Raw genomic sequence first — 19,152 nt, 5'->3', positions numbered from 1 at the left:
CAATTTCCATGAAATTCAGGAGCCTGTTGCTTACTTGCTAAAAGGCTAGAGTATAACATGCCCTGCTTCTGGTTGAATAATAAGCAATAAACCTATGTTTCTAAGCTATGAGATCCTCCCTGGGTCTCATCCATGACATCCCCAAGTGACATAGGAAAGAAGAAAATATAAATCATAGAAGATTGGCTACCTTATCTCCTTCATCAATGATATTAGCTTAGCAAAGCCATTCTAGCAAGAAAGATATGGATTATAAGAAAGACAGTCCCCCCCACTCCTCCTGTCCTCTCAGCCCCTGCCCTCCCCTGCTTGTGTTATTCTGTATGGAAAAGAACAGAACTAAAAGCAAACTTCCATGAAAAATGAAAGGGGACAGGGGGATGATAAGGGACAACTTTTAAAGCAGAATCTTTAAGGAATACGGATGCCTCATTTTGGAAATCTACATACTTGATCATGTAATGATTCTATCATATATTTAGGGTTCCCATAATAATGTATTTCCATTTTCATCTCCATGCATGATACTCACACTTTTTTTTTTAATATGTTGCCAATAGGCAAACAGTTTCAAATTGGGTGATTACAGGTTTTGGAAAGTAAAATTATTTCTGGCTCTTACAGCGCACATTACTTCCCAAGTGCCTCACAGATTCAAATGTAATTACCATATGTTGTAAATTTAAATTCAGGCAAATTCCAAATCAGATGCTTAGAAGCTGGGAGAGACAGGGATCATGAAAAACTGGATTCAAAGAAGAGATGTAAGCGCAAATGCTAACAGTCACTGTTTTATTGTAGACTGCTCAAAGCTTTATTTCAAAACTTTGTTCTCCTTGCCTCCCCAAATCTTAGGATTTCATTATCCTCATATGCAAAATTAAGTCTTAAGGGACCCTCCTGGCTTTCAATTTCCAAGATCAAACAAAGCAGCCAGAATACGTACAAGAGAATAAGACAAATAATGAATTTCCTTTGCTAGTCTCCTTTAGAGAGAGATCTTATAGACAGATGGCAAGAAATGAAGTAGCCGAAAAATCATGGAAAACAAGAGAAAATAAGAACCATCAAGATTTGACACTGGTCTCAAGGTGTAACCCACTCACCACAAGAGATCCCTGAAACCTACTCAGGATGACTATGAGGATAAAACTATATCCACAAAAATATTAAGATGTTATTCTTTTTGCACTTTGTTAATTCCAACATTCATGACACAAAAGAAATGGTGGGTAAAACTGCTGCCCGCAAAGGATACACTTATTATTGCATTCTTCACCCCATGCACTCCAGGAAGGGTGGGAAGCAAGCCTCACTTGAGAACACCCTTAATAAAGCAATACATATTTTGAGTACATATCTTTTTAATTTTGTGTATGAAAAAACAGGAAGCTGATGTAAAAAGCACGTCTGTTGGTTCAAGGAAAAGCACTTGGACAGTTGTCTGAGTAGCATGCTGAACTTGCCATTTATTTTTTCATGGAGTGCCAGTTTACTTGTAAAAGTAACTGACAGGGTTGGGGTTATAGCTCTGTGGTAGAGCACTTGCCTAGCACGTGTGATGCACCGGGTTTGATCCTCAGAAACACACACACAAAATAAATAAAATAAAGGTACTGTGTCCATCTACAACTAAAAAAATAATTTTAAAAAAGTAACTGATAAACTATTGTGATACAGTTTGGGGTAAATGCAGTCATTTACTCAAAAATAAATAAATTAAATCTGTCATTTTAGGGAAAATAACAGACAGTATTTGTCATCAGTGACAAAATTTGAGGTTCGAAGTAAAAGTAAAACTTTTGGAAAACATGTATTCCCCACTAGTTCAGTTTCCCATTATTTAAAAGTATATTCTGATGAGTGAGACTGGTTATTATTGACAAATGTAATTTTTTTAAAAATATTGTAAATATTATAGAATGACATGTTTCAACAACCAAAAGAGCCAAATATACTCACTGCAATTATGCTTTCCAATGATCAATGTGTGATGTTAAGAAATCACGTTATAAGCCCGTGCAGTGGTGCATGCCTGTAATCACAGGTAGAAAAAGCCAGGAAGATAGCAAGCTCCAGGCAACTTAGCAAGATCTTGTCTCAAAATTTGAAAAGCAAAAAGAAATATAGCTGGGGATGTAGTCCAATAGTAGAGAACTTAACTACTATGTGTGAAGCCCTAGGTTCAATCTTCCCATTCCTGGGAGGGAGGGATGAAGGAATCATGTCATAGACTCATGAGGAAAAAAGATCCATTCAAGGGGCTGGGGTTGTGGCTCAGTGGTAGAGCATTCAACCTAGAACCACATAAAAATAAATAAATAAAATGAAGGTATCATGTCCAACTACAACTAAAAAAATATTTTTGAAAAAAGATCCATTTGAATCAAATATATGATATGTCAAGATCATTGTAATGTTTTGAGCAACTAATAAAAAATTTTTTTTAAAAAAAGATCCATTCAAAATGCAAGACTACACAAGTGGATTTTAACATAATACAGCATTACCTTTAGGAAGTAATTTCTACTTGTTGAATTCTAGTGTATTATTTTTTTAAAAAGGAATATCTGTCATTATCTGAGTAGGGCATTTAACAACTCTTCCTTTCTTCAAGTATGTATACGTGAAAGGCAAAAATTTTCTTCATATACATCAACTAAAACAATGTCTCACAAGCGATTGAACGTACACTCAGGACAATCCACTTTCTTTCTATTATTCAGATACTAAAGAGATTTGCAAAAATGTTTAAAGAAAAAAGCTACTTGTCACTAATTTTTTAAATTGGAAAATAGTTAATTTCATGAAATGTTAATATTCATACAAATATGTTTTTATATATCTAAATTAATGCTTACTAAATATTAAATCATTAAATACATTTAAAATATATGCTTTAATTTCCAAATATGTTACATATTAATAGATGTAATGCACATAAACAAAAGCTTACTGGGGTTCAAAAACTTAAAGGGTTCTGACATAAAAAAAATGGTAAGAACTGCTAGTATGGATAATGTACCTTAGGTCTGGGCAAATCTACGTTCAGACCTCAGTGGTTCCAAGTGGTGAGCAGTTCAATAAGATACTTAATAGCTGACCTTCAATATTCTCATTCGTAAAACAATGGTTCAGGGATAAAGAGCAATAATGAGATTTTGGTAAGAAATAAATGAAACAGTACATTTAACATGCCTAACACAGTGCTTAATAAAAGACAAAACAATTATGATCTTGACTTCTAAAAAAGTAAGAATGAGTTAATCATAGGGTAGTTTGATGCATACATACACACCCCACACATGGTAAATGCATTTTAAAAGTAGGCCTGGTCACTCTCCTATCTTTCCCCATTTGGCATGGTCTAGTCAGCATGATTGACAAAGAAGCCACTAAGCAGTCCCTCAGCTCCTTCCCTTGTATACAAACCTCTTCCCCTCCTTGCCAACTTACCTCATTCCTCTTGCAATCTCATGCCTGTTCACTCAGCTACGCGTAAGATAAAGTGAAAGAAGCATCTTTCAAAACTTATATGACCTTGCACCCTGGATAAGAAGTAATTGTCCATCATTACAGGCAGTTTTACTAGAATCAATTACCTGCCAGGAGATCACCTACACCTCAGTTCCACAGAATAAAGCCAGTAAATCTATCCAGCTCACCCTTAGTACCACTTGAATCCTATCACCCTGACATCAGAAGCATGGTGACATCTGCCTGCTCATGCTGTTTGCCAGTGTGTTCTAATGGTACTTGGTTCACTTCAAGGGTATTTCAAGTAATTTCAGGGACTTGGATAAGTTATAATCCAATTCTCTATTGTGATAGCTCCTAACAATGAGTGAATGGGATTATTCCTAGCCCAAGTCTTATTTCAATTTGGCTCAAAGAAAATTAATTTTCTTTCTCAGAAGATTGCTCTATTTATAGAGTTTTAGGCTTATATCAAAACTCAGAACCTTTTGCTTGACAAAGCTGCAGCTTAGAATGTTATCTCAGCAAAGCCCAAGACTTTAACCTTGAAGTGCAAGCATGTGCCAAGAATAATTTTTTCAGAACAAGTAGATCTTTAATGTAATTCCTCCTTTTAATTTCTGGGAACTGCAAACTTCACAATACCCTAGGTATCAGGGTCATTTTAGATGGAGTAACACTCTGCATGGAATTCCTTAGGGATGTATTGTATATTATTGTTGAATTATGAGTAGATATTATTTGCCAGAAGCATAACAATAAATAATAGCTATCACATATTGAGTCACTACTACATATCAGGATTCTCTAGAAGACCTTTTATAAATTATCTCATTTAGTCCTCAGAACATCCCTATGAGCTAAGTATTAGTACACTCATTTTATTTATTAACATATTTATGCTGCTGGCGATTGAACTGAGGGCTTCAGGCATGATAGGCAGGCGCTCTACCACTGAGCTATATCCTCAGCTCACACACTCATTTTTACAGATAAGTTAACTTAGCTCACATGGTAAGTGCAGAGGGTTTATGTAATATATCTAAGGTCAAATAACTAAAAGGGGGCATGGCAAAAGTTTGAATCAATATATCTTTTCATAAGACAAATAGACACCAAATTATACATTATTTAACTCAAAGGATTATGATAAAACCTATTGATCCCTTATATAGCACATTGCCTTCCAATACTCCCTCATGGTAATAATTTATTATCTTTATCATTAAGTAATTCTTTAGAAGATTTCCCAATCAAATGAGGTCTAGCCAGATAGTTTACATAATGAAGAGTCCAGTTCAGTTCCAGGTGTTTGGGATGGGAAAGACAGGTCAAAATCTTAGTGTGTGGTTTTATTTTCCAGATAAGTTTATGCCAGTAATTGGTTGCATATACCAAACAATGATGCATCTCCATGACTTTTTCTGCTGCTAAAGCCAAAGTTTTCAGTGGTGGGCAAGGGAAAACTTTAGCAAGTGAAGATGGAAGAAATTTAAAAATCTTCCAGCACACCTACAGTATCCTCAACAAACCATTTCAATTGCTTGCAGATTACACTGGCTTCAATCCAACCAGGACTCTTCTATTCTGACAACTTTGTACTGGAAATGATTGTCTTGGTGGTCAATTTCAAGATATTTCATAAATGTCTGAAGAAATGTTTTTTGACAGTTTGTAGAAATCCTGGCTACAACTCATTCCACCATTATCAGTCAAGAAAGTGCCAAGATATAGGGTTGGACCATACCAAATAAAATCTCATTCCTGACCCATAAATATTGGAAAGTATTTCAGCTTCTCAAGTTGAATGCCCAACTGTATTAAAGTACCATCAACATCACCCTCAACAGACAAGCCTCGTTGCTTTGATCCCAGAGTCCCAATTATCTTAATTTCCTTCACAGAAAGAGCTGCCAGGGTAAGCAAGTTGAAAAACCAGAGTTTCGAGCCAAAGCACCTGGATCTACAACCATATACTTTGTGCAATTCGCTGTCTCTGGGCCTTAATTTTTTTCATCTGTAAAACGAGGGACTGGGCAAACTTTCTCTTCCACTTCCAGTTCTACAATAATGATTTTCTCTGATTCATTTCTCTAAGTCCATTTTTGTAGATAAAGACCAGGCTCATTTCATTTTCTGAAGACTTTGTTCTCAAAGTCACAAATCTGCCAGATTATCCTTTAGGAAAGGAATATCCTTACCCAAACCCTCTCATCTATAAATCACAATGGCATTTCTACAATTTAAAAAACTTGTTCTTTTCTGGTGGTTGCTAGGAATTGAACCCAAGGCTTTTCGCATGCTGGACATGCTCTCCACCATTAGGCTACTTCACCCAAAACCCCTAAAAGGATCTATTCTGAAATAATCGTACTAATGAACCATTTGAATGATTTATACCAATAATGGTCTGAAACACAAGAAAACTGCTATTTATGTAATGTATAACCTGTATGTAATATGAGTATATAATTCCATTTTCAATATACCTCCAAAATATAGCATAGAGGACATGAGAAGAAAATGTCCTCTCATTGAAAAGTCCAAAAAGTCAAACCTCAAAGAAGTTAAATACTTGCTTAATAGAAACACATACTTAAAGCAGAACAAAGGCTACAAAATCTGCTATCATTCTGCTTTACAGACAAACCACCTTATTTTAAGATTCAATTATGCCATCCCAGGAATAAGAAAAAATGTAATAAAGTTGTATTGCTTGAGGCAAAACACCATGTTGTTGCATGTAAGAAACTCTCAGAAATGCCAGTGCAGAGATTCCCTGAACTTTATTTTCCCAGAGAAGATTTATACTTCATGGTCCCAAGATTTTGAGATGTATGAATGAGAGACTCGGAACGTGTCTGGACTGGGTAAGGTTACATCACTCCAGTTTCTGTCCCCTTCTGGCCAGAAACTCTAGGGAACTGAGGAAGGGGAATAAAGCACCTTTAACTCACCATCTTAAAGAACCACAATGAAAGCTTAGAGATTTTTTAGGATCTCAGTCCACACCATTCCTACCTTTTTTAAATACTGGAGATTGAATCCAGGGACACTTTACCACTGGGCTACACCCCCAGACCTTTTTCATTTTGAGACAGGGTTTCACGAAATTTCCCTGGGTGGGCTCAAACTTGTGATCCTCCTGCTGCAGCCTGCCAAGTGGCTGGGACTATAAGCATGCACCACTGCACATGGCAATCCACACCTACTCTGGAGATTTCCTGATTTTTCAGAGAATTGTCATGTACACATGAGAACTAGCACTCATCATGGACTGCCCATATTTACTGCATTGCAGCAAAGAAATATAGAATTGTTATATATATGCCAAATCAAGGACTATCTCTCCTTCTAATGATTTTGCACAGTAAGGAAGCTGAGTAGGATCAAAAGATTCCACCCTATATAAACCTGACTTTTAACTTAGAATGAACAATAAATAAGGAAACTCAAGTCTTTGGAAATGATTCAGCCACTTTGTAAAGTGCCCAAAGGTCTTATAGTTAAGATGATAAAGAGACATACTTACCCAATGTGGTTAGTTCTTAAAGAGATTTCCAGTTCTCTTAGCACTTGTGTAGATTCTTGTACACGCCTTCTGAATTTCTACAATCAAAGAACACAGATTCTAACAAAACATACTTCAGCAACTGCTGCAACTACAGCTTTCTTATAATAAACTTAATAAAATATGAAAAGATCTTTATTCTGAAGCTGGCTTCTCTCACCCTCTCCCCAAAGCATAGAAATCTTTCTTATCATAAAAAGTACCTTATGAGAAAAAACTACAAAAATTATTTCATGTAGTATCTTTGAGTAAGTAGATTATTTTACCATACTCCACATATATAATAATATTCACCAATATAGCTACGGGTCAGGGATTCCAAGATCATCCCATTTCAGTGATTCACTAGGAGGACTCAAGGGCTCAGAATATAGTCACACTCAAAGCTGTGGTTTATTACAACAAAAGAAAGCAAAGCTAAATTGGCAAAGCAAGAAGATGAAAGGGATGAAGTATGCAGGATACCTGGTGCAAGTTTACAACAGTCCCCTCCCCGCAGGAATCACAAATGACAACAGTCATGAAGTTCACTGGAGACCCAGCAACTAAGGTTTTCACTTGGGGTTGAGGGGGAGTTGGTCTCAAAGGCACTCTCTGCCTTATTCATGGCAAAATTCCAGACTCCCAGGGGAAAAATGGGCACTCAGCATAAACCATTTTTTTTTCAATAACAGTTTAGGCACAGTAAGCCATTCTTAGGGAATGGTGGGAACCCTCCCAAAATACAGATGCCAGCCATGCAAGCAGGTCTTGCTCAACAAAGAAAAGTCTCAAGCTTGCTACATCAAATTCCTCTCTGCTACACCTAATGTGTTCCAAAAACAAACATTCATCATTATCTCTGCCCCTTAGTCCTCACTTAGGAGGTCCTTCCTGTGGAACATCTCCCACATGTACATACCCATACATACGCAGTATATCCTTCCTCATTCTCTTGCCTATCAAAATCCCACCTGCCTTTCCAGGACTCCATTGGGAGTTCTTTCTTAATGAATCCTTCTATATCTCTCTATCCTCTTGAATCTAAACCATTTCCAAGACACCAATGGATTGCACTACAATTAGTTCTCTGGAACACATTTTTCTACAGAAACATTTAATTTATAGTGACCACAGTCTCAAGCCATGCTGAAAGAAGGAAACTGATGTGCAATCCCTTCTAACCAGGCTATCTGAGTCATAGACCTGAGCCACCCTTACATTACACTGTTTATAGGAAAAAGCTTTGTGAACTCATGCTCAGGATACGAAGGACCCTTCTCTGCTGTCACAAGTGCTGTGGAAACAACAGTCATCAGCTCCAAACCCTGATAATGGCTCTCATGGCTTCAGAGAAAGATGTCCAAGGACAGGAAGGAAAGGCAGGAGGTGGAAAATAAAGATTTGAGTATATGGAGTGGCAAGAGCCCTGTCACACACTTGGGACCTGGTGGCCTAATGGAGACTTAGAACACGGCTCAGCTTAGGTAGGCTCCTCTCACCCTCTTCTCTTCCCTTTGGCTTCCTTACAGTTTCTCCATAACTGCTATTCCCCAAACATGCTAAGAAGATGTAATGTTTTGGAAATCCAGATGTAGTGGGATAAAGTAAATAAAAATATCCCTAATGCAATGAAAAAGAGAAACATTCCCTTTTTCATTAAAAAAAAAAAAAAAAAAACCTAAGAAATGGTAGGGTCATTGATGTTTGGAGGAACATCTAAGCCCAGATTCCTCGACCCCTTTCCAGCAATAAAGATGCTCAGTGCAATACAGGACAAGAAAGGGGAGCACAGCAGGATGGTTGGCTAAAGGGTTCACTCATTCTCTAAACACTTCCCTTGGAGATTAAAATCATTAATTGAGTAGAAAGGAATCAATGGGTGAGGTGGGCAATTATAGAAGGAAAGAGAAAAGACAGAAAACCTTATATTCTTCATTTGCTAAAAGGAAGACAGGACCTGTGAGGAGACTACACAGCAGCTTTTTTCTAGGTGTGCTGCCCACTCCCTGGTAGCTATTCACGCCTTAGTCCTAAGTCTTAGGCTGTCTGCACATGGGGCCTTCAGAAAACACTGCAGCATTCCAAGTTGCGCATTAAGCACAGTTCTGACTTGCTCCCTGAGGCCTTTGCTGCTTCCCTAACTCTGCCTTATGCCTCCTCAGGCAAGATTGTCCCCTACACATCATCAGCCCCAAAGGCCCAAGTTTATCAGTGAGAGCATAATGGCGTTTATGAGGATCAGGTGAAGGGTTAAGATGTGTGTGTGTGTGTGTGTGTGTGTGTGTATCTCAAAACAAGGTAACCAAATCAAGGCACTATAACAGCAGCAGCTAACATTTCCTAGGCACTGACCATCCTGGGCATTGTCCTTTTGCAACCGCATGATAATTGAGGTAAATGGAACCAGACTTTATTCCTGTATTGTACTATCTTGGGAACAGCTCAAGTTTAGTCTGGATTCTAGACGATAGAGAAGCTTTGGAATCCCCTTCTCTATCTAACACATAAACAATGAGTGCTAACACTTTGCACTTGTACAATGTATCCTGAATGCTTTAAAACACTTCAAGGAGAAATCATGAGCCCAGGGGGACCAGCAAGGAGGAGCCAGGTAGAATCCATTTGTTCTGTACTCTTTTCCTTCCTTCCCTAGAAAAGGAGGGCCTGTGGATGAACCCAGGGCAGCAGCTGACCCCAGGGTGAGCCACACAAAAGGTTTCATTCCCCAAATGCAGCTCTAGCAAAGGCCAAAACTTCTTTTTTCATGGTATGCAGCCTTTTCCCTGCCAGACATGAATACATCCTTCCACCCAAGCACAGTCCAATAAGTGCCTGATATTAAACACGGAGGCTGATTTAGAGAGTTCTGGTCTCGGAGATATCTAATTTAGGCTCTTCCTTCCCTGCCCTGGAGGGCTTCATTTAAAACTACTGAAAAGAAAATCTAAATAGAACATGCTAAAGAATTTAAAAATTTTAAAAAAAAAGCTATTTCCATTTAATTTGAACAAAAGATTAATGAATGAAGTACTAGAGGGCTCCAGACACAGTTAAAGGAAGACTGCTCAACCTAGACTGTTGGTGCTAAAATTTAAAGCTCTGATTTGAAATCACCCCACCACCACCATACTAGGGCTGAGAATTTTAAGCTCATTTCAGCTGCAAGCCATGCCTTATTCCAAACAAATCTCCCTTTTTTCTGGGTTTTAAGCATTATAACTATGTTGTGCAGAACAGATCCTCTCCTACTGCTAGCTCCCAACAGAAATCTTACTACAGCAGAGGTAGTTAATCCAACCTCCAGTTTACCCTTTTTTTTTTTTTTTTTTTTTTGCCTGTTTAAATGACTGTTTTTTGCCTCATTCTTCAAGATCAAACCAGGGGATTTGGGTAGACACGCATGGTTCAGGGCAGAGGCATCAGGGAACAAACATGCAGACAGGGATTTGGGGTCCTATTCCTCTTTGTTAAATGATTTCTGAGAGAGCAAAACAGTCTCTCTCTCTCTCTCTCTCTCTCTCTCTCTCTCTCTCTCTCTCTCTGTCTCTCTGACAGGAGGTCTCAATCTTATGTGCAGACATCAGCATTTCTGCCCTACTCAGCTTAGAAGGCATGTGCCTAGTAACAGGGCTCAAGCCATCCAGCCTGGAAGTTACAAGTTTGGGAAATTATGAAAACCTTTAGAAAACTTTTTGAAATCCATTTTTTTTTTTTTTTTTGCTTTGCTTGACTTTTTTGGGAGGTGTGGAATAAGGAAGGGTTAGCGTGAAAGAGGGAAAAAGATTTAGTTTAAAAAATTCAAGCGCCAAGAGCTCTGAAAACTGGCTCCTCGGAAAAAGAGTGCCTTTCTTTTCTCATAAGTCACATGCCAAGACAACAGAGAATTCAGCTTGAGATATTTTCACTGGATCCTTGAAAGCAGGAGTTGTGGAAGGTCGAGGAAAAAACAAATGCTGCTGTCTGGTGAAGAGCCACTTCATCCATCCTGAGCAAGGGCGGCTCTGCCCTGAGACATCCCAGGACCCACCCAGGCCTGCAGGGCCGTGCCAGGCTCCATGCTTTACCACAAGGATCGGCTTAAACCAATTGTGTGGCTGCACAAAGCAGGGCTTGTTTGTAAAAGGAGAGCCAGTTGAGAATGGAAGCAACTATTCTCTCCTTACCTTCTTCGGGCCAGAGGCAGGGTTTGGGGCAGGGAACCTACTAAAAGTATCAACACAGGATGTGACTGCACAGCTGGGATGACAAAGCCCCAATGATTTTTCAAAGTCTCTAGAAATGCACCAAAGCATGAAAGACAAGTATTCCTTTTGCAAAGCCTGCTATTCCTGGGGCCTACCCACCTTAGGGCTGGACTCACTGCCCTGTGTAATTGGAAATAGCAGTGAGTCAATAACCATTAGAGGTATGTGACCCCCCATGGAGCAAAGTACTCTTAAATGCTTCCTTAAGCAAGGAGGATGGTGGAGTACCCTCACTCCTTGTCTTCTCATGTTTTCAGTATCCAAAGGTGGTTTTCCTAGAGGCTTTGGCAGAGACAAATGCAAGGGAAAGAAAATCTTTCCAAGTACAGAAGGATTCTGTCCACTAATGAGGAAGCTACAACACAGAATGGAAACAAATCCCCTTACCTTCCTGGTTACAGCTGGATCCAGATAGCCTTTGAGCTTTTGAATGTATGTATGGGGAGGATTCTTCACCTGGAATCGTTCCTGCAGGAAGCACAAAGGCAAAGAGCATGAAAGGTATGAAGGCATGACACAGTCCGCTACATCACACAGATTAGTGTCACTGACCATGCCCAAAATGCATCCCAGGAGAATGTGGCCTGCAAATAAGCACTATGCACTAATTGTTTTGAATCTTTATAGTAGATGATCTTCTCTTGGCACAGGAAGAAACTGAAGCTCAGTGAAATATAATACTTTCCTTTGATGCCAAAGCTTGTTGGTGGTACAAAAGGATACAAACCCATGTCTACTCAGCTCCAGAATACGAAATGCTTTCTCTGCAGGGTATTCTTGGCCTGACCTATTTCAAGTCCTCCTGAACAAGCCTTCAATAGATCGTATATTTCTTGGGATGTCTTCAATGTTCAATTATCTTTCAGACAATTATTTAGTTTCATCCCGTATTTTTAGACTTGACTCAAACTAGATACAACTTATTTGTTTCAAAAATAAGTGGTGAGTTTATAGCCAAGAGACTGGAGTGTGGAGCATGTGAGTGTGAACACAGGTATGTGTGTTATCATTAATGGGCTCCTTAAGCAGCTCCTAGTTACGAGATCCAAAAATATTTTGATCGGGTATATATACATACAATGTGTGTGTGTGTGTGTGTGTGTGTGTGTGTACACACATGTGTACATCCACGTTTGCACACACTTGTAGAGAAACAGCATAAAAGTCATGGATGAAGGGCCAATGAAGGGAACGGTCATAATCATAAAGGCAAAGACAGAATACTCCTGAGAAGCTGGCAAAGTGCTATTTCAGGACCTGCATCGTAGTTACCAGGCATTGACTTTATTCTACTTAATATGCCAGTTCTCAGGTTTCACAACCTTTTCTGTATATATATTCTACAAGGAGGATGGTTTAATCAGCTCTAAAAGAAAACCAAGCTGGGCACCATTGCACATGCCTATAATCCCAGTGACTGGGGAGGCTGAGGTAGGAGGATCACAAGTTCAAAGCCAGCCCCAGCAACTTAGTGAGGCACTTAGCAACTCAGCAAGACCCTGTCTCTAATAAAATATTTTGCAAAAATATTTAATTATGTCTGGGGAAATGGCTCAGTGGTTAAGCACCCCTGGATTCAACCCCCAGTACCAAAGAAAGAAAGAAAGAGGGCTGGGGTTGCGGTTCAGCGGTAGAGTGCTCACTTAGTATGTGCAAGGCACTGCGTTTGATCCTCAGTACCATATAAAAATAAATAAAATAAAGATACAAAAAATATTTTAAAAAAAGAAAACCATGAAATAGGATGGATTTTATCACTTTCTTATCATGTTCTTTTCTACCTACAACTCAAAAGATGTTTTCCTCATCTTTCTTTTTAATCTGATTATTGCTTACTTTAGAATGAAATTTTTTGATATTTTGTAACACTGGCAACAGGCCAACATGATTAAGCATTTCTTTACCCCTTATAAACTTGTGTTTCTCCAACACAAAGGACCACCACATTCTTCCTGATCCACTCAAGTCTTACCTAATTACAGATTTAGAAAAGCTAAAGATCATCTGATATTGAAAGAACCTCTTATTACAGAAATTTATTGAAACAGCTATTACTAATATTTAATACTTTATAACAGGGGAAGTAGTTTGTCATTAAACATCTACTAATATTTCCCCTTTATTTAAAAATGAGCAGGATGAACTTTTTAGTATGTAAACTATATCTCAATAAAGTTCTTTAAAAAGAGATCAACATACTGTTGCTAATTATTCCCTCAAATTTTCAATACTGAGAGCAATTTTCTTTCTTTTGGTACTAGAGATTGAACACAGGGGCTCTTTACTACTGAGCTACATCCCCAGTCCTATTTATTTGTTTATTTAGTGCTAGGATCTCCCTTAGTTGCTCAGGGTCTCTCTAAATTGCTTAGCATGACCTAGAACCTGCAATAGTCTGGCCTCAGCCTCCAAATTGCTGGAATTACAGACATACACTACTATGCCCAGGCTGACAGCAATTGCTAAGTAACAATTCACTAGTATTCACCATGTTTAGTGACATTATTGTGTCTATGCATGTAAATATATGAATTTTTTTTTTCTTTTCAACACTAACACTTGGCTAAGAGATCATAGGAGAATCTACTGTCATAGGGTTAGCAATGCTGTCGCTGAGGACTAAAATAATCACAAAAAGTTCTGGAAAATGAACTGATTAAACCATGACTGTCAACCTGTGTTTGCTAACAAAAGCTGATGTCAGAGAGAGAGAGATTAGGATATTAATTTAAAAATATGATTTTTAAGAATACAATTGCAATTATTCAAAAATTTAAAAATCCAATGATGACACAAACAGCTCCTCTCCAGCACAGCAAATACCACCTATCTCTAAATAAAAAGTACCTAAAACTTGAGACTCAACAAATTGTAACTCCACCAAATGCACTGTTTCAAGACTTAAAATCTCAGCCCATCAACAGTTGCTAAGAGACTTCTGTTTTCTTGTTCTTTTAGGCTATCTATCTGTTCATAAGAGAACAGTCATATTTATTCCTTTAAAACAAGAGATTTTGGTGACTCAGAGGGGCTTTCTCAAAAATACACACTTACTGGTCCTGTTGACCTGATTGTATTTCCTTTCTGAATACAAGAAATTATGGACAAGGTCTAAATTTAATAAACTTCTACTTGTGTTTAGTATTTGCTACTATGGTTTCAGAGCCTTTGAACAGCAGCTCTGATGATAGGACCCAGTCAATCAAACTCGTGTCCAAACTAAAAGACATTTGCTGCTGAGCCTGTGCTGTGTCTCTCACATGTTCTGCAAGTGCCAAATGGCTTTCATAATGACACATTTCTCATTAACTGGTCACCAGGAAGGTAAGGCTGCTTATACAGAGCTCCTCTCAGAAAGGGGAAAAGGAAAAGCATTTATTGGACTTCACTCATATCAACTGCAACAAGAAGTGGAAAACCCAGGCGATTCCTAAAGGAACTGTACAAAGGGGCTATGATGTACACTAAATAATTAGGTAAATAATTAGGTAAATCCCCGTGAGTGGAACTCATTGGCTAGACTACAACATGGCCTTTGCTATGAGATGCAGAAAGCAGTTTCCAGTTTTTTCAAACCTGGACTGTTTCTTTGGGAACAGTTCCCCTCCTCACTTATATGCAATGAAATTTCTCACTGAAAGCTTTTCTGTATAAAGATTGGGACCTGGATATTCCACTCCTCTAGCAAAAACATTTCTGATCTTTTAACAGCCTCTCTATCCACCTGTACAATTAATTACACAAGAAATTAATTGAGGTTAATTTGGTATGAGATTGACTTACAACAATTAAATTATAAACATTTCCACTCTATAAATCATTTGGATAAGCAGCTCCAAAATCAAACAAAATCCTAGTCAAGTTTATGTTATACCTTAATATTCTGAGATTTAATGAAAGAAATTACAGCAAGATATTTGAAAAAAAAAAAAGAAAGAGAAGAAGAAAGTCTCTAGGAAATGAATGTCTCTCAGGGAATACACTTACTGTTGAGTTTCTCTCCCTGTCTGGGATGGTCACAGGGTCACCGGCTCTATGTCGGTAATATAAGGATAGAGCTACACAAACAGCTTAAGTATCCTTAAGGATGAATTAGATGTCACCATCATTATGCCATTATTAATGTTTTTTATTCGGATCCTGTAATAATTCACAATGGATAGTGAAAATTCAAAGGGCTTTGCTTTTTTACACATAAGTTTACCACACCTGAATGCCCCCCCACCTTAGAAGCTGGAAGTAGCTGGGGTTGGGCATCCTTTCCCAAGTCTGAGTAAGCAAACTATAGTCTCCAAATGAGCCATAATCACAACTAGAACCATTGCCATTAATGAGTACTAATTTGGAAGATTCAGCTTGGTGCTAAGTGCTCCTCAGAGTTCGATGAACAGAAATAATCTATGTCCTCAAAGAGTGTACCCTCTTAAATAGAATGCTGACACAGTAGACATGGAGAAGATGAGAATAAAATATCACATTAATATTGTTTATAGATAGAAAAAACTTATACAGTGTACAAAAGACCAAGAATAGTGCACTTGTATGGAGAAGGGGGTGCCAAAACCAATCAGATTTCCTAAGTTGGAGGCATTGAGGTAAGTCATAACACTTCAGCCCTCATAGGGAGAATTATTTATACAAATAAAAAATAACTGACACAAAGTGAGCTACACTCCCCCAAGAAATTGAGAGCACCAAAGTCTCTAAGAAAGCTTATACATGTTCTTGCCCCAAAATATTTTAATTTCAAAGGGGATGTCAGATTCTTCTGACTTATAGAAAGTACAAATAGGAGTATATGGAGAACGATGAGAAAGGAGAGGATGATTTGAGGAAAATGACTGTTGGGAATGGTGGCATGTACCTGTAAGCATCACAAGTTTGAGTCTATTCTGTGGAACTTAGTAAGGCCCTGTCTCAAAATAAATAAAAAGGGCTGAGGGTCTAGCTCAATGGTAGAAACACTTACCCAACATTTGTGAGGTCAATCTCCAGTACTAGATATAAAAGGCAAGGGGGGGACTCTACCTATTAATTGCAATAGGCAGCCATGGGCAAGTTCTGATGGGATTCTAATTTGCAAAACAACTACCAAAGGAAACCAGTGTCAGCCCAGCTGTGCTACTGTTCAGGGGAGGTTCCTGTGGTTACTAATGGATAAAAACATTCTACCAAACAAGACCCACCCCTGAGCATTTTGAATAATGCTACCACATTTAGGACCCCTATTTTCAGGCACTGGCATGAATAATACCAAATTTTGGGAAAATGATTTTTGTCATTTTATCCTTTCACTCATCCAGAACACATTATTCAAGACTATGTGTAAAAAGCATAAAAAAGAAATAAATTCAATTTTCCAAAGCATTAAATCTTATCTGTGCGATACTATAGACATAGCTATACCACAAAGTACAATATGATAAGAACCATATGTGATCCTCCGGAAGTTCAAAGAAAGGTGAGCTTCTCTCCAACTGAGATGATCAAAGCAATCTCCCTGGAGAAAATGGCTTTTGAATCGAATTGTGAAGGGATGGCAGCATATAGATACCCCAGAACAGTGTAAGAGGAAGGAGACAAGAGTTTTCCAGATAAGGGAACCTAAGAACAAAGGCAGAGAAGCACAGGGCATGTGCTAGTAACTTCAAGGGGTTTAGCTGGGTTTCAGGTACACTATTTATGAACAGAAATGGCAAAAAGAAGCTAAATGGTGAGTTAGAACTGACAAGAGTGCATGTCAAACAACAGGCCAGACAACTGGGAGTCAATCAGAAATTCTGACTAGTAGAAAAGCATCCAGTTAATACTGTAGAACTCTCCTTTCTCGATTACCAACTGAAAAGCTGGCCATTTCTGCACTAGATTAGACTTGAAAAATCAGCATGCCAGATTCATTCCTAGGCCAGTTTCTTGGAGAGCTTTGAAGCATTCTTCAACTCTGAATATGAAATCATTTTCCTAGTCAGGGAGAAGAAGATGACTTTCCAAGTGTTCCATTACAGCTCCCAGACTGAAAATAACTTTTGAAGAGACTTTTCCAAACGATTTCCTTTATTTAGACTAGCAAGAGTTTTTTCTAGTTCAATAGTCTTTCCTGATCAAAACATTCCATAACTCATTTTCTAATATGTAATATTAATTAGGCTTCTTTAATCCCACTCAGTGTTCACCATTTTAATCACTTTAAAAAAGTGTTTTCATTGAATTTGTTGATCTTGTGATAAAGGAAGTCAGACCAATAAGGTTTGTTTTCTATCTCATGTAGTTCAAAGCAAAATTTGAACCACCACAAGTGCTTGCCACACAGCAGGTGTTCAATAAGGAATAGATGTTATTATTACTGAAGATCTAAGAACCAGATAGAGTGATGAAATGTCCAACTGGTATGGGTATCTCTAGGATAATTTGTAAGGTCTTTTCTCGTCCCTCTCTCAATAGGCAAAGATTTCCATTCTTTTTAGGCTGGCTTTTTTTAAGTATAAACTATCAAAGACCTGCCTCTAAAGCAATTAAAGATGCTTATTAAACTGAAAGTTCTCTTGATCCAATCCATTACATAGCCAGGAATCTGCATTTTCTTATATTCTCCAAACAGTTCTCCTGAATACTAATGGTTATTAATTATGGCTTTACACTGTACTTCCGTCTTTGGATTGCTGAATCCCCCTCTTTAATCTACAAAGAAAATGTGCATATGCTTGGCAAGCAAAGACTTAGGAATATTTTCAATTCTGCTTAAAGAAACAGACTTACAATATAAAACAATAGTTTTAGTCTGTGCCTTCATGAAAATTTTGCAAACTTTCTGGAGAACACTCATCCCATAAAAATACTGATGAGGGCCACAACCAAGTTAAGATGGCGCCTGGCAGTTTGCTAGGAGGAGTGGTCTCTGGGCCAACGCCAGCGAGCCATTAAGATGATAAGGATTCCTTAATGACTGACTACTGTATCTAGTTTATGTTAATTAAGTTAAGCTGTGTGTAATTAGTTGGGTATATGTACCTCTGTAGTCCGGCAGAGAGGCGGTGCCTGCTACCTAGGGTACCCGCTACTTTGAGTTCCCGCTGAGTTCACTAGCAATAAAGTAGTTCCCGCTTCAACCTTCAAGTTGCTTGTCATCTCCCAGTTATTTCGCCCAGCTGGACAACGGCAAATACAAGGTGTACAGCTGGAGGTATAGCACAGTGGTAGAGCACTTGCCTATATGAGGCTCTGGGTTCCATACCCAGTACCAAACAAAAACAAATGTAAAACTATGAGATATAAACACATCTTGTTTATTCATCTGAAAATGTCAATATGAAACCCTCTCCCCCATATTTGTTACATATCCCAGGAATCTTACTTGGGAATGCCTTCTGAATGAGAATAAATTACTGAAGATCTTTAAGTTTCCAGAGATAATCGTGTATCATGAAATAAAACATTGGTTGGTGGAGAGAATGAATAATATTTCTGATCCTGATCAGAGAAAAAGGAAAAAACAAAAAGACAGAATAAACCTTTTGTGAAATTATATTTCCTGTAGAAACCATTAGGTTTTTCACAATTTAGATGACAGCACTAAAATTTTTCACTGTAGAATTTGAAAGCATGCTAAGCTCCTATTTTAAGAACTACTTTCCATGTTATAGTCATTCTAATTGGCTTCTCTAAAACTTAATTTGCCCCAATTCAAATTGTGTGGAAACACATGGGTACAATTCTCACAATTTCAATAAGTGCTTCCTCAATCGATTGCTTGGAATATTTATTCAGAGCATGATTTATATTTGTGAAACTTTAAAGCAGATAGCATTGAGGCAGTAAAGGAAGGTACCTTACACTGAAGTCAGTGTCTGACACATGTAAATAAAGACTTGTGAGCAGAAC

General features: G+C 38.1%; 1 protein-coding gene across 10 annotated transcripts in view; it reads right to left on the bottom strand.

Annotated features, from left to right (window-relative positions):
• Positions 1-19,152, bottom strand: part of FMNL2 (formin like 2) — a 303,439-nt gene that overhangs the window by 98,729 nt on the left and 185,558 nt on the right. For all 10 annotated transcript variants that reach the window (XM_081261219.1, XM_081261221.1, XM_081261223.1 and 7 more), the window contains exons 3-4: positions 11,662-11,742; positions 7,010-7,086 (exon numbers count right to left, since the gene is read on the bottom strand). In XM_081261219.1, coding sequence (XP_081117345.1) covers positions 7,010-7,086; positions 11,662-11,742 — 158 coding nt within the window. The remainder of the gene's footprint in view (positions 1-7,009; positions 7,087-11,661; positions 11,743-19,152) is intronic.

Source organism: Spermophilus citellus (assembly GCF_964194105.1).
Source record: "Spermophilus citellus genome assembly, chromosome: 11".
Taxonomy (NCBI): Eukaryota; Metazoa; Chordata; class Mammalia; order Rodentia; family Sciuridae; genus Spermophilus; species Spermophilus citellus.
Note: the sequence above shows the minus strand (reverse complement) of the source record. Positions and strands in the feature narration are given on the sequence as shown.